We start from the raw sequence: 14,143 nt of genomic DNA, 5'->3' as shown, positions 1-14,143 counted from the left end.
TTTTACACAGCTTTATGTAATGGTAGTGTTTTACACAGCTTTATGTAATGGTATGTTTAGGCGTTTTTCCCAAAAATTAGTGAGGAGTCCCAGTCCCCTCTACCCCACTAACCTCTTGTCACATACACCACCCCCACCCGTTCTCACACAACAACAACAACAGATCAGCGCAACAACAGATTAGCGCAATTTGCGCTCCAGAGAGGGAGGCGCACATTAATTCTCTGACGTACGGTACGCTTTAATTACCATTTTTACCGCTTCTCAGTCTCAGAAAACCAACTCAAGTAAGATGTCATTCTTTTCAGAATTTCATTGGCTCCTCGTCTCCGGCTGTCGGCGTTGCCTCCGGCTTGGGCCGGCCGTCATACTGACTCAATTGGCAGAGTCAGCGGGAGGGGAGTCGATGGGTGGTAATCTGGACGTTGTAAACAGCGACTCCTACAGGTCGGTTAGGGCGCCTGCACAGCAAGGACAGGAGATGGCGGGGGCAGTGTGAGCCTCCCACACGTTACACCTCGCCAATGAGAGTCCGCGCTGGCAGGTGAAAAGAAGTGACTGGCTGCCTCCACGTGTATCGGAGGGGACACGTGGTGGGCTTCTATCCTCCCTACGACCGGCCAGTGGGGGGCACATGCGAGCAACGATCAGGACAGGGGAGGGAGAATTGGCACGAGAGGAAATTGGGATGGGAGAAAAATCACAGAAAAAGGAGGAGAAAAAGTAGGTAAAAAAATAATAATAATTCATTGGCTACACAAACGGTCAATCATTTTCAGCGTCAGTGGTGATTGGTCCGGTCATTGAGAGGCGAAACCAGAAACCAGAAAGACGCTCGTTGTATAAAGCCGGGAACGAGGTTACGCTCGTTGGCAGTTTGGTTTTATAACCCGTGATTGGAAGCACGCAATAGGTCCGGCGGTGTGTCAATCAAACGGGGGCCATTTTAGCTTTCAGCCGATGTGTTGGTTGAGTGGCAATAACAGCGTGACGCCGACAGCCGGCTGTGAAGTGTGTTGTTGTGTGAAGCGTGTTATGACGGAATGTTAAATTAAAAACACACTAAACATTTTGCAATTTCAAATAAAAAATATTAACCAATAAAGAATAATAAATGAATTAATGACAGGTCTTTCAGTAGCCACATCACATTGTTTTTAATTAGGAACCAGTAAGTACTTTACAATATCATATTTAGTCATAGGCCTATACAACATCATATTTAGTCATATACAATATCATATTTAGTACAATACACTGATGAAGAACGTTTCCGTCAAGTGTTGCTCCATGTGTGTCCTGGTGCCAGAAGAACTTTACACACATTCACTCAGCCTAGAATCCACAATTTAAATAGTGAAATAATCAAGGCTTCATTCTTTCAGTGTGAAAGGTTCAATATGGTGCCATCAGGTCAATCAGGACCGAGGAGAGCTCCCTGCAGCCATCAGGACCATGGAGAGCTCCCTGCAGCCATCAGGACCAGGAGAGCTCCCTGCAGCCATCAGGACCAGGAGAGCTCCCTGCAGCCATCAGGACCATGGAGAGCTCCCTGCAGCCATCAGGACCATCAGGACCAGGAGAGCTCCCTGCAGCCATCAGGACCAGGAGAGCTCCCTGCAGCCATCAGGACCATCAGGACCAGGAGAGCTCTCTGCAGCCATCAGGACCAGGAGAGCTCCCTGCAGCCATCAGGACCATGGAGAGCTCCCTGCAGCCATCAGGACCAGGAGAGCTCTCTGCAGCCATCAGGACCAGGAGAGCTCCCTGCAGCCATCAGGACCAGGAGAGCTCTCTGCAGCCATCAGGACCAGGAGAGCTCCCTGCAGCCATCAGGACCATGGAGAGCTCCCTGCAGCCATCAGGACCATCAGGACCATGGAGAGCTCCCTGCAGCCATCAGGACCCAGGAGAGCTCCCTGCAGCCATCAGGACCATCAGGACCAGGAGAGCTCCCTGCAGCCATCAGGTCAGTTCATGAGAGTGTGTTTGTGGGATCGTTCTGTGGACCGAGAGATTTTCTAAAACACCATTGGTGTGGACACTGTCATTTTTCCCAAAAAGAAAATGTGGATGTTGTGGCCTAAAAATAAATTTTTCAAAATGAATGTTGGATTATTATTATTTCTATAATTTTCTACAAAGACGACATTGGAATAGTGACTTTGGCGTCGATTAACCGTGTGGGAGCGATTGAAGCTTGGAAGCTTTTGGATCAGAGGTCAGAGCAGCCTGCAGTGTGGGGGTCGGAGGTCAGAGCAGCCTGCAGTGTGGGGGTCAGAGCAGCCTGCAGTGTGGGGGTCAGAGGTCAGGGGTCAGAGCAGCCTCCAGTGTGTGGGGGTCAGGGGTCAGAGCAGCTCACAAGCTAAAAACACTTCACACACACAGGGGGTGTTTCAGGTCTAGTGTAAACATGATGACATTACCCAGAAGTGATTACGGCAAAATATGAAGTACACACACACACACACACAGGCACACAAACAAACACACACACACGCAGCTAGAGGGGCGTGGCCTCCGTCTTGCCCTGTGAGGTCAGCAGCTCCACCAGGGTCCCGGAGGCGGGGCGGCCTTCTCCCACCACCCAGGAGTACAGTAACCTACACACAGGCGCGCACACACACACACACACAAGCGCACACAGGTGCACACACAGGCGCACACACACAGGCGCACACACACACAAAAAAACACACACAATTACACCCGTTAGCTGATGCTCTAATCCAGAGTCACATAGAAAAGGCACTGATTTCAGATCAGTATAACATCATGAACATGAGCTTTTAAGTTACAGTATATAAACACAACTCATTAAAACGATAACATCATGTACTTTACTCAGTCACATATACAGTAAGGCTGTTTCCCCCGAAGCCTGTTTTTGGGATTCGAACTTCGTCAGGGTTTTTCGAACGAACCTTCGGTTTTAATTTAAAAAATAATGTACTACACAGTAATGGATTACTCAGCCCCTCCCTACAGAGTAATGGATTACTCAGCCCCTCCCTACAGAGTAATGGATTACTCAGCCCCTCCCTACAGAGTAATGGATTACTCAGCCCCTCCCTACAGAGTAATAGATTACTCAGCCCCTCCCTACAGACTAATAGATTACTCACCCCCTCCCTACACAGTAATGGATTACTCACCCCCTCCCTACACAGTAATGGATTACTCAGCCCCTCCCTACAGAGTAATGGATTACTCAGCCCCTCCCTACAGACTAATAGATTACTCACCCCCTCCCTACACAGTAATGGATTACTCAGCCCCTCCCTACAGACTAATAGATTACTCACCCCCTCCCTACACAGTAATGGATTACTCAGCCCCTCCCTACAGACTAATAGATTACTCACCCCCTCCCTACACAGTAATAGATTACTCAGCCCCTCCCTACACAGTAATGGATTACTCACCCCCTCCCTACAGAGTAATGGATTACTCACCCCCTCCCTACACAGTAATGGATTACTCACCCCCTCCCTACACAGTAATGGATTACTCACCCCCTCCCTACACAGTAATGGATTACTCACCCCCTCCCTACACAGTAATGGATTACTCACCCCCTCCCTACAGAGTAATGGATTACTCAGCCCCTCCCTACAGACTAATGGATTACTCACCCCCTCCCTACAGACTAATGGATTACTCACCCCCTCCCTACACAGTAATGGATTACTCACCCCCTCCCTACAGAGTAATGGATTACTCACGAGCCACGCCCCCTCCCTACACAGTAATGGATTACTCACGAGCCACGCCCCCTCCCTACACAGTAATGGATTACTCACGAGCCACGCCCCCTCCCTACAGAGTAATGGATTACTCACGAGCCACGCCCCCTCCCTACAGAGTAATGGATTACTCACGAGCCACGCCCCCTCCCTACAGAGTAATGGATTACTCACGAGCCACGCCCCCTCCCTACAGAGTAATGGATTACTCACGAGCCACGCCCCCTCCCTACAGAGTAATGGATTACTCACAAGCCACGCCCCCTCACTACAGAGTAATGGATTACTCACGAGCCACGCCCCCTCCCTACAGAGTAATGGATTACTCACGAGCCACGCCCCCTCCCTACAGAGTAATGGATTACTCACGAGCCACGCCCCCTCCCTACACAGTACTCACTCTGCCACGTAGCCCAGCGGCGTCCAGGAAGAGACGTCGGCATCAGGCATGGACTTCCTGTTCATGGGCGTATCCAAGGTAACACTGACGACAAGAACGATACAGAGATAACAACAATCACTCACTTCATAATTTCATCACTCAGAGCCCCAATCTACAGTTGAATATGTATGGTGTATATATATATATAATCTAGTTTAATATATAATCTAGAGTTTATATATAATCTGGAGTCGATATATAATCTCAAAATTATATGGCTGTGAGGTATACATTCTTTAAAAAGGTGCTAGATAATATTGAGCCACTAGGTGTCGCACTAGAGCACCAGCATGCAATTTATCCAATCAGGTGCATTCCACGTACAGTGTGTGTGTCTTACGGTAGTATGGCTACAGTGTGTCTTAAGGTAGTATGGTTTGGTTACAGTGTGTGTGTCTTACGGTAGTATGGCTACAGTGTGTCTTAAGGTAGTATGGCTACAGTGTGTCTTAAGGTAGTATGGCTACAGTGTGTCTTAAGATAGTATGGCTACAGTGTGTCTTAAGGTAGTATGGTTTGGTTACAGTGTGTGTGTCTTACGGTAGTATGGCTACAGTGCGTCTTAAGGTAGTATGGTTTGGTTACAGTGTGTGTGTCTTACGGTAGTATGGCTACAGTGCGTCTTAAGGTAGTATGGTTTGGTTACAGTGTGTGTCTTACGGTAGTATGGCTACAGTGTCTTAAGGTAGTATGGTTTGGTTACAGTGTGTGTGTCTTACGGTAGTATGGCTACAGTGTCTTAAGGTAGTATGGTTTGGTTAGTGTGTGTGTCTTACGGTAGTATGGCTACAGTGTATCTTAAGGTAGTATGGCTACAGTGTGTCTTAAGGTAGTATGGTTACAGTGTGTCTTAAAGTAGTATGGCTACAGTGTCTTAAGGTAGTATGGCTACAGTGTGTCTTACGGTAGTATAGCTACAGTGTGTCTTAAGGTAGTATAGCTACAGTGTGTCTTACGGTAGTATAGCTAAAGTGTGTCTTAAGGTAGTATGGTTACAGTGTGTCTTAAGGTAGTATGGCTAGTGTCTTAAGGTAGTATGGCTACAGTGTGTCTTAAGGTAGTATGGCTACAGTGTATCTTACGGTAGTATGGCTACAGTGTATCTTAAGGTAGTATGGCTACAGTGTGTCTTACGGTAGTATAGCTACAGTGTGTCTTAAGGTAGTATGGTTACAGTGTGTCTTAAAGTAGTATGGCTACAGTGTGTCTTAAGGTAGTATGGTTACAGTGTGTCTTAAGGTAGTATGGTTACAGTGTGTCTTAAGGTAGTATGGTTACAGTGTATCTTAAAGTAGTATGGCTACAGTGTGTCTTAAGGTAGTATGGTTACAGTGTGTCTTAAGGTAGTATGGTTACAGTGTGTCTTAAGGTAGTATGGTTACAGTGTATCTTAAGGTAGTATGGCTACAGTGTATCTTAAGGTAGTATGGTTACAGTGTGTCTTAAGGTAGTATGGCTACAGTGTATCTTACGGTAGTATGGCTACAGCAGCAGCTCCAACTGGCAGACCGCTCTTGTTTTGTCCCAGTGAATGACACAACTGGTGGACAGCTGCCTTGGCCATCCCATAACCTAGCATACCTAGAGAGAGAGAGAGAGAGAGAGAGAGAGAGAAAGAGACCATGACCTAGCACACCTAGACAGAGAGAGAGACCATGACCTAGCACACCTAGACAGAGAGAGAGAGACCATGACCTAGCACACCTAGACAGAGAGAGAGAGACCATGACCTAGCACACCTAGACAGAGAGAGAGAGACCATGACCTAGCACACCTAGACAGAGAGAGAGAGAGACCATGACCTAGCACACCTAGACAGAGAGAGAGACCATGACCTAGCACACCTAGACAGAGAGAGAGAGAGACCATGACCTAGCACACCTAGACAGAGAGAGAGAGACCATGACCTAGCACACCTAGACAGAGAGAGAGAGACCATGACCTAGCACACCTAGACAGAGAGAGAGACCATGACCTAGCACACCTAGACAGAGAGAGAGAGACCATGACCTAGCACACCTAGACAGAGAGAGAGAGAGACCATGACCTAGCACACCTAGACAGAGAGAGAGAGACCATGACCTAGCACACCTAGACAGAGAGAGAGAGACCATGACCTAGCACACCTAGACAGAGAGAGAGAGAGACCATGACCTAGCACACCTAGACAGAGAGAGAGAGACCATGACCTAGCACACCTAGACAGAGAGAGAGAGACCATGACCTAGCACACCTAGACAGAGAGAGAGAGACCATGACCTAGCACACCTAGACAGAGAGAGAGAGACCATGACCTAGCACACCTAGACAGAGAGAGAGAGACCATGACCTAGCACACCTAGACAGAGAGAGAGACCATGACCTAGCACACCTAGACAGAGAGAGAGAGACCATGACCTAGCACACCTAGACAGAGAGAGAGAGAGACCATGACCTAGCACACCTAGACAGAGAGAGAGAGACCATGACCTAGCACACCTAGACAGAGAGAGAGAGACCATGACCTAGCACACCTAGACAGAGAGAGAGAGACCATGACCTAGCACACCTAGACAGAGAGAGAGAGACCATGACCTAGCACACCTAGACAGAGAGAGAGAGACCATGACCTAGCACACCTAGACAGAGAGAGAGACCATGACCTAGCACACCTAGACAGAGAGAGATAAGTGTTGTAAGTGTTGGAAACACTGAACCTAGCAGGACAGGATAGGTGTTGTCCACACTGAACCTAAAGACAGTATAAGTGTTGTCCACACTGAACCTAAAGACAGTATAAGTGTTGTCCACACTGAACCTAAAGACAGTATAAGTGTTGTCCACACTGAACCTAAAGACAGTATAAGTGTTGTCCACACTGAACCTAAAGACAGTATATAAGACCAAAAGACAGTCTAAGTGTTGTCCACACTGAACCTAAAGACAGTATATAAGACCAAAAGACAGGATGCGTGTAGCTTTATGCCAAGCAAGCAGTGCAAAAATTTACCGTAGTGGCGTGCAGTAATGCGCCTTTCATTTTCCGCCGCCCAGCGCCCAGGTCGTGCGGAAATAGGCTGTCTATTGCCATTCTCTTTGACAAACTCTAACCTTAACCAGCTCCTTAACAACGCCTAAACTTAACCGTTCTAACCTTAACCAACTCCGAAACAATGCCTAACCTTAACCTTAACCTTAACCATGCCTAACCTTAACCATAGAAATTATATTGCCATTCTCTTTGACAAACTCTAACCTTAACCAGCTCCTTAACAGCGCCTAAACTTAACCGTTCTAACCTTAACCAACTCCGAAACAATGCCTAACCTTAACCTTAACCTTAACCATGCCTAACCTTAACCGGCGAAAGAATACACGTTAAAAAAAAATCACGTTAAAGAATATTTTCGATGGGATTCGAACTCGCCAGCAAACGAGCCATAGGATCCACAGCCATGTGGCCTTGCCAATTGAGCTATTGCTAGATACTGAATAAGGGGCGGTGACTTATATATATTGAGCTCCGCTCGTGTCGAACCAAGGCGGGATCTCATGCGCATGCGCGGGCACCTCGCGCGAGCACGCCGGCGCACGCACGCACCTGAGCGAGCACGCCGCCGCCGGTGCACGCACGGTAGCATTTGTCTGAAAAGAAGGGCGCTTTACCGCACTAGCGTGCGGTGACGAATGCGGAAGCATTTTTGCACTGCTTGCTTGGCATTAAGGAAAACGCAGACAGGATAGGTGTTGTCCACACTGAACCTAAAGACAGTATATAAGACCAAAAGACAGGATAAGTGTTGTCCACACTGAACCTAAAGACAGTATATAAGACCAAAAGACAGGATAGGTGTTGTCCACACTGAACCTAAAGACAGTATATAAGACCAAAAGACAGGATAGGTGTTGTCCACACTGAACCTAAAGACAGTATATAAGACCAAAAGACAGGATAAGTGTTGTCCACACTGAACCTAAGGCTGAGGTTACATTAGAGACGAAACTATTTAGTTTCATTTCACGTTTATGCAGTCAGGTTAGACGCCGTTTGTCCCCTGACTGTATGAGCAGGAGGTATTTGTCGCGCGCACAAGCCAGACAGAGAGGTGCGTGGGCTCACGCCGTCCATACAGCGCGATAAAAAAGGACATATAATAAGCGCCTTTGTATTGTAAGTAACCGTTGCATTTGTACTGTGTTCATTCAATAAATATGTTTGTTAAAAAAAAATCCGAGACATATTACCTTTTATTGGTTAGGTTTAAACGGGAGTATTTAACGCTCGGACATTCCAGCTGGCTAAAGTGATATTACCATCCCGGCACTTTGTGAGCGTCTGAAGGCTCGGGGCTGCATTTCTCACGAACATATAAAATTACAGAATTAAAGCGATATTTGTTGCCGTTCGAATGCCATCCGACTCAAAATCCGTTCATCGGTTCTCGAGTTACATGCAGATATGTCAGGCGAGATATGTCTTGTTACGGGGCGCGTCAGATTATCACCCCGACTCCCTGATATATGACTTTATAGAGTGAAATAAATCAAATCAAATCCAATCAAATAATACTAGCCGCTCTTATGTAGCTATAGGCAATAACAAATAAATTAAGTCATGTCTCTGACGAGACCAGGAAATTATTATGTAGCCTGGGAGTAAAAGAAAAAAATTAAATAATTATATATATATATATATATATATATACACACACGCATATATACATACATATGACATACCCGTCCGTTCGAGGGAATGCTTTGATAACGAAAATTAAGCTTATATAACAATAATAATAATAGAAGTATTGTAATAATAATTTAAAAGAGAATAGGCTATCTTCAGTCAGCCTTAATTTAGGCTAAGAGCTGCATTTAAAGAGGAAAAATCAAGCATAGTCTATATTAACACATTGGTCGCCAAAAACGACTTACGCCGCTTTTGCCCGCCATGCGTTGAACGCCAACAACGGCGTAAATAGTTTTTTGGGATCAATATTTGTTTTTTTCGCCATGGCATTCATAATTCATCCAGCCTCCCTCCGGACTGCAGCGGCACCCTGTCTGAGATTGCAACGCCTCAATACCGCTGCCTGGTGGATGGTCGGGCGAGTTACACTCTCGCCAAAACCGGAAGTGGCGCTGGTGTATCGAGGAAATCCCTCCGGCAGTCATATCTTGTTACGTGGATCCAGACAAACACTATAGTGCATTTGGATCGCTTTCGAAACGCAATAATCGATATGATTTCGGCGTTTATTGCGCCATACCGGAAATGGATCTAGGAGATCGGCGTCAAATAATTGGGATCTTTTCCCTCCAGTCTCATCAGTCTTGTTCTAGCAGCGCTCTGTGATATCATCATCTGTCATATCAAGGGCACGCGGACGTCGGTGTCTACTGCGCATGGGCGTTGGGCGTGAACGGCTCCGTATCTGGCTTTACATGGCACTGTTGCCGGGGAGTTTTGCAAATGAAAACCCCCTTCGAGCGTTGCCGCTAGGAAAACGGCATTGCCTTTTAACTTGGACATGCAAACGAAATAATTCGAAAATGAAACGTTGTAAGTGTAACCATAGCCTAAAGATAGTATAAGTGTTATAACACTGAACCTAGCAAGACAGGATAAGTGTTGTAAACACTGAACCTAGCAAGACAGGATAAGTGTTGTAAACACTGAACCTAGCAAGACAGGATAAGTGTTGTAAACACTGAACCTAGCAAGACAGGATAAGTGTTGTAAACACTGAACCTAGCAAGACAGGATAAGTGTTGTAAACACTGAACCTAGCAAGACAGGATAAGTGTTGTAAACACTGAACCTAGCAAGACAGGATAAGTGTTGTCAACACTGATCACAAATCACAAATCAGGCGGAAAGGGGAGAAGGTGATCAGGGACCCGTCTCACCCTGCTTATGACCTCTTTAACCCCCTTCCCTCTGGCAGAAGACTCCAAAGTCTCAGGTGCAGGACATCCCGTTTTAAAAACAGTACATATCCCGAGGCTGTCCGTCACCTGAACTCAAGTACAAATGTACAGGCACTTTGCACAACAAGGGCTAGCACCAGCCGACAGGCACTTTAAGGCAATATGCACTTTAAACTGGAACACTGAGCTATTTATTTGAGGTACTGTAGCATTTTTTCTTTTTAATTGTTTGTGTATTGTACTGTGAATTGTGAGTTTCTTGTATAATGGTATAAATTATTATTTGTATAAATTAGGTTGTACGCCGACCATTAAGAAAATACTTCTTTAGTTTAGGAATAAGGGGCAGGTAACTATAAGATTTATTCTTCTTCCTGCTCCTTTTGTCCATGGAATGTTATTTATGATTGTGTAATGAAGAAACTCTGATTGTATGATTCCATGTGGCAAATAAAAACTCTGAATCTGAATCTGAATCTGTAAAACTAGTGATGCACCGATGTGAAAATTGTGGCCGATACCGATAACCGATATTAATATTGCTGTTCTGGCCGCTACCGATATTTACCGATGTCGATATCTCTGTATAGAAAACACTTTTTTATGATAAAACGCATATTTTTTTTTACTTTTGTAAGTTATTTTCAGAAATTTTGAAACTATTTAAGGCCAAAACATGTAAAAAAAAATATATATATATATATATATATATTTTTTTTTAATATCGGCCCATATCGGCCCTATCTTGATATCGGACCGATACCGATATTATATCGGCGGCCGATATATCGTGCATCACTATGTAAAACCTTTATTGTGGGGATTGTATTGCATGTATTCTTGTGTTTTTATATTGTATGTTTTTATAATGTATGTACTGTATGTGCTGGCACCAAGACAAATCCCAATCAACCATGTGTTGAAATGGCAATAAAGTTTACTATCTATCTAAAGACAAGTGTTGTAACAGTGAACCTAGCAAGACAGGATAAGTGTTGTTCTTAAAACATTAAACTGAGATCACATTTATAAAAAGAAAATAAGCTTTTATTGTGATTTGCCATCATTTCACTTCCGTGACAATACTGCTGGGCACATGTATATATATAGAGAGAGAGAGAGAGAGAGGGACATAGAGAGAGAGAGAGAGAGAGAGAGAGAGAGAGAGAGAGAGAGAGAGAGAGAGAGAGAGAGAGAGAGAGAGAGAGAGAGAGGGACAGAGATAGAGGGAGACAGAGAGAGAGAAAGAGAGACAGAGAGAGACATGGATCAGATGCACCAGGATCCATTCTCTCTATGTGTGTGTGTGTGTGTGTGTGTGTGTGTGTGTGTGTGTGTACCTGGAGTCCCCTCCATGGCAGCCTTGGCTCCGGTCAGGGTCAGCAGCCCCCCCTCTGTCAGGTGTTTGGTTGCTAGGTGACCAGCGATGGTTGACGACCACACACTCTGTTTCCACATCAAGTCACTGTTCTTAAAGAGGGCTACACACACACACACACACACACACACACACACACACACACACACACACACACACACAGTACAGGTCTTTCACAGATTTAGTTTTACATTAGTCTTTAGTAAGTGAAGTTTTTTAATAAAGTACCTTTAGCCTTGGCGCTGCCCCCCGCCCAGCCTCCTGCCACACACAAGATGGCATCCACCTTCTGATCGCCTAGCAACGCACCCACCTCCGCTGTTACCTAGGAAACCACAGTGATGTCATCAATCGGCTCAAACAAGGGACTAAACACGTTTCGCAATTATGCCACAACAATGTGGAACGCCCACAGCTCTCAAAGAGCTCCTACGGGTGGCTGCAACTAGAAACTGGCCGCGGTAAATGCCCAATGTACCCCCATCACACCCCCTCCAATGTAGTTTCTTCCCCTTCAAAAGGTATATATATATATTTTTTTTTATGATCTCCGCATGAAAAAGTATAACGTTCCTACATCCTGAACGATAGATAATCGATGTTGAATGGGCCATAGTAATGTCAATTTAGCAATACAATTTAAAAAGTTATAGCCCTGCAAAGAAGGTGAACATCTCCATAGGCTTAGACTGGTGGCAGTGATCATACATTGATGGATAGAAGCGTGGCAGTCTTGATTGATTGATTGATTGAAAACTTTATTAACAGATTGCAGAATGGGTACAGTACAGTACAGCTCAATACATACAATTGTTAAGGGGATGCAGACCAGAGAAAGACTTTCGTCTTGTTTACATCAGGGTCCCCCATTTTCAATTCATCGTAACATATATGACATACATGACATACAGATAGACAGTACTGCTACATCTATACATTTATGACATACCAGATTTGTAAATACAGTACTGTTTGTGATACAAAAAGAGTCCAGAAAAAAGAGTATATACATTTGACGTAGAAACTGTACATTGGATTGGGTAGGTGGGGGGGACTGTACATGTACATTGGAGGTGGTTGGGGGGGGGGGGGGGGGATTGGGTAGGAGTGGGGGGGGGAGGTTGTACAACTGTACAAACAAAACTGTACATTGGAATATTGACAAGACCATACTTGGTCATTTACTGTACATTGGAGGGGGTTGTGTTAGGACATTTACAGGGGCCAGTTTCGAATTGCAGTAGGTGTCTTTTGAGAGTGGTTTTGAAAGTGGGTAGTGATTCACATTCCTTTACAGCTTTGGGTAGGGCGTTCCACATTGATGTGGCATAATTGCGAAACGTGTTTAGTCCCTTGTTTGAGCCAAATCTGGGTTTAACATGATTTGTGGAGCTCCCTCTGGTGTTGTGATTGTGGTATTCACTGACCTTTGGGAAGTATTTTGACATGTACATGGGTACCTTGGTCGTGTAGTGTATCTTATAGACCAGGCCCATTGCAAGTTGCTGTACTCTGTCGTCTACTCTAAGCCATCCTAGGTTGTCAAAGTGGGCAGGGGTGAGGTGGGTTCTAGGAGTCAGGTCAAGCAGTAGTCTGACCAGTTTGTTTTGAGATGTTTGTAATTTTGTTTTTAGCGCCTTTGAGGTGCTTTGGTACCATGAGGTGCAAGCATAGTCGTAGTACCCTTGAATGAGTGCTCAATGTGTAAAGGGGATGCAGACCAGAGAAAGACTTTTGTCTTGTTTACATCAGGGTCCCCCATTTTCAATTCATCAGGACATAGACAGTACTGCTACATCTATACATTTAAGGTCAAGCAGTAGTCTGACCAGTTTGTTTTGTGATGATTGTAGCCTTGTTTTTAGCACCTTTGAGGTGCTTTGGTACCATGAGGTGCAAGCAGTCGTGTTAATAAAAGTTTCAATCAATCAATACCACTGAAATAAAACAATTAGAGTGTGTGTGTGTGTGTGTGTGTGTGTGTGTGTGTGTGTGTGTGTGTGTTACCTGCTCAGCCTGCTCACTGAGGGACTCGGAGGGTTTGACAACAACATTGGCACTCGCCTCATCATTACAAGCCAAGTCCACACAGACTACCCACTAGAGAGAGAGAGAGAGAGAGAGAGAGAGAGAGAGAGAGAGAGAGAGAGAGAGAGAGAGAGAGAGAGAGACACAGACAGAGAGAGACAGAGAGAGATAGACACAGCCATGATGATCCAACAAATTACATGTATATGGAATATCAGCCATTCTGGAGCCACGTGATACAACACTAATGTATAATATTGAGTAACATCATCATCAGCAATGCATCATGTTAAAGTGTTAATAAAGTGTTAATAATAAAGCTAACTGTCTCACCCAGCTCTTGGATTTGAAGTAGTGGACACACGTCGCCCCTAACGCCCCTTGTCCACCATAAACAATAACTCTACGAGCTTCAGCAGCAGCAGCAGCCATGTTGTTGTTAATAAAAGACCTTGAAAGACCACAGACGTGGAGAAAATGAGCGATAATAAAGTTCTGTGAGTATATTATAACCTGCTCTGCGGTGGGACTTTGAGCTTCTATCTACTGTAAGCATGAGCGACTTCTTCTTCTTCTGTTGAGTTTAACGTCCGGTTGGCAGCATTGTGTTGCATCGCCGCCGGCGCCCTCTACTGGAGACAC

The 14,143-nt window shown here is 45.2% G+C and overlaps 1 protein-coding gene across 1 annotated transcript; it reads right to left on the bottom strand.

Moving 5' to 3' along the window:
• Window positions 1-1,802: 1,802 nt before the first annotated feature.
• On the bottom strand, window positions 1,803-14,061 carry LOC311232708 (dihydropteridine reductase-like). Its single transcript, XM_084338284.1, has 7 exons — window positions 13,835-14,061; window positions 13,481-13,573; window positions 11,702-11,798; window positions 11,436-11,576; window positions 5,661-5,769; window positions 4,147-4,230; window positions 1,803-2,603 (listed from the first exon to the last, which is right to left on the bottom strand). The coding sequence occupies exons 1-7, from the start codon at window positions 13,931-13,933 to the stop codon at window positions 2,504-2,506; spliced, it is 723 nt and encodes a 240-aa protein (XP_084194410.1). The 5' UTR covers window positions 13,934-14,061; the 3' UTR covers window positions 1,803-2,503.
• Window positions 14,062-14,143: the final 82 nt, after the last annotated feature.

The sequence above is a fragment of the Notolepis coatsorum genome (genome assembly GCF_963971535.1).
Source record: "Notolepis coatsorum genome assembly, contig: SUPER_7_unloc_1, whole genome shotgun sequence".
In the NCBI taxonomy this organism is placed as follows: domain Eukaryota; kingdom Metazoa; phylum Chordata; class Actinopteri; order Aulopiformes; family Paralepididae; genus Notolepis; species Notolepis coatsorum.
This window is presented reverse-complemented; position numbering and strand designations above follow the sequence as displayed.

Excerpts from the sequence above, each read along its gene's own strand:
- LOC311232708 (XM_084338284.1), bottom strand. The coding sequence starts at position 13,933 with ATGGCTGCTGCTGCTGCTGAAGCTCGTAGAGTTATTGTTTATGGTGGA. Across the intron at positions 13,574-13,834 it reads ACTTCAAATCCAAGAGCTGG|TGGGTAGTCTGTGTGGACTT; the intron begins GTGAGACAGTTA and ends CTCTCTCTCTAG. Across the intron at positions 5,770-11,435 it reads TGCCATGGAGGGGACTCCAG|GTATGCTAGGTTATGGGATG; the intron begins GTACACACACAC and ends CTCTCTCTCTAG.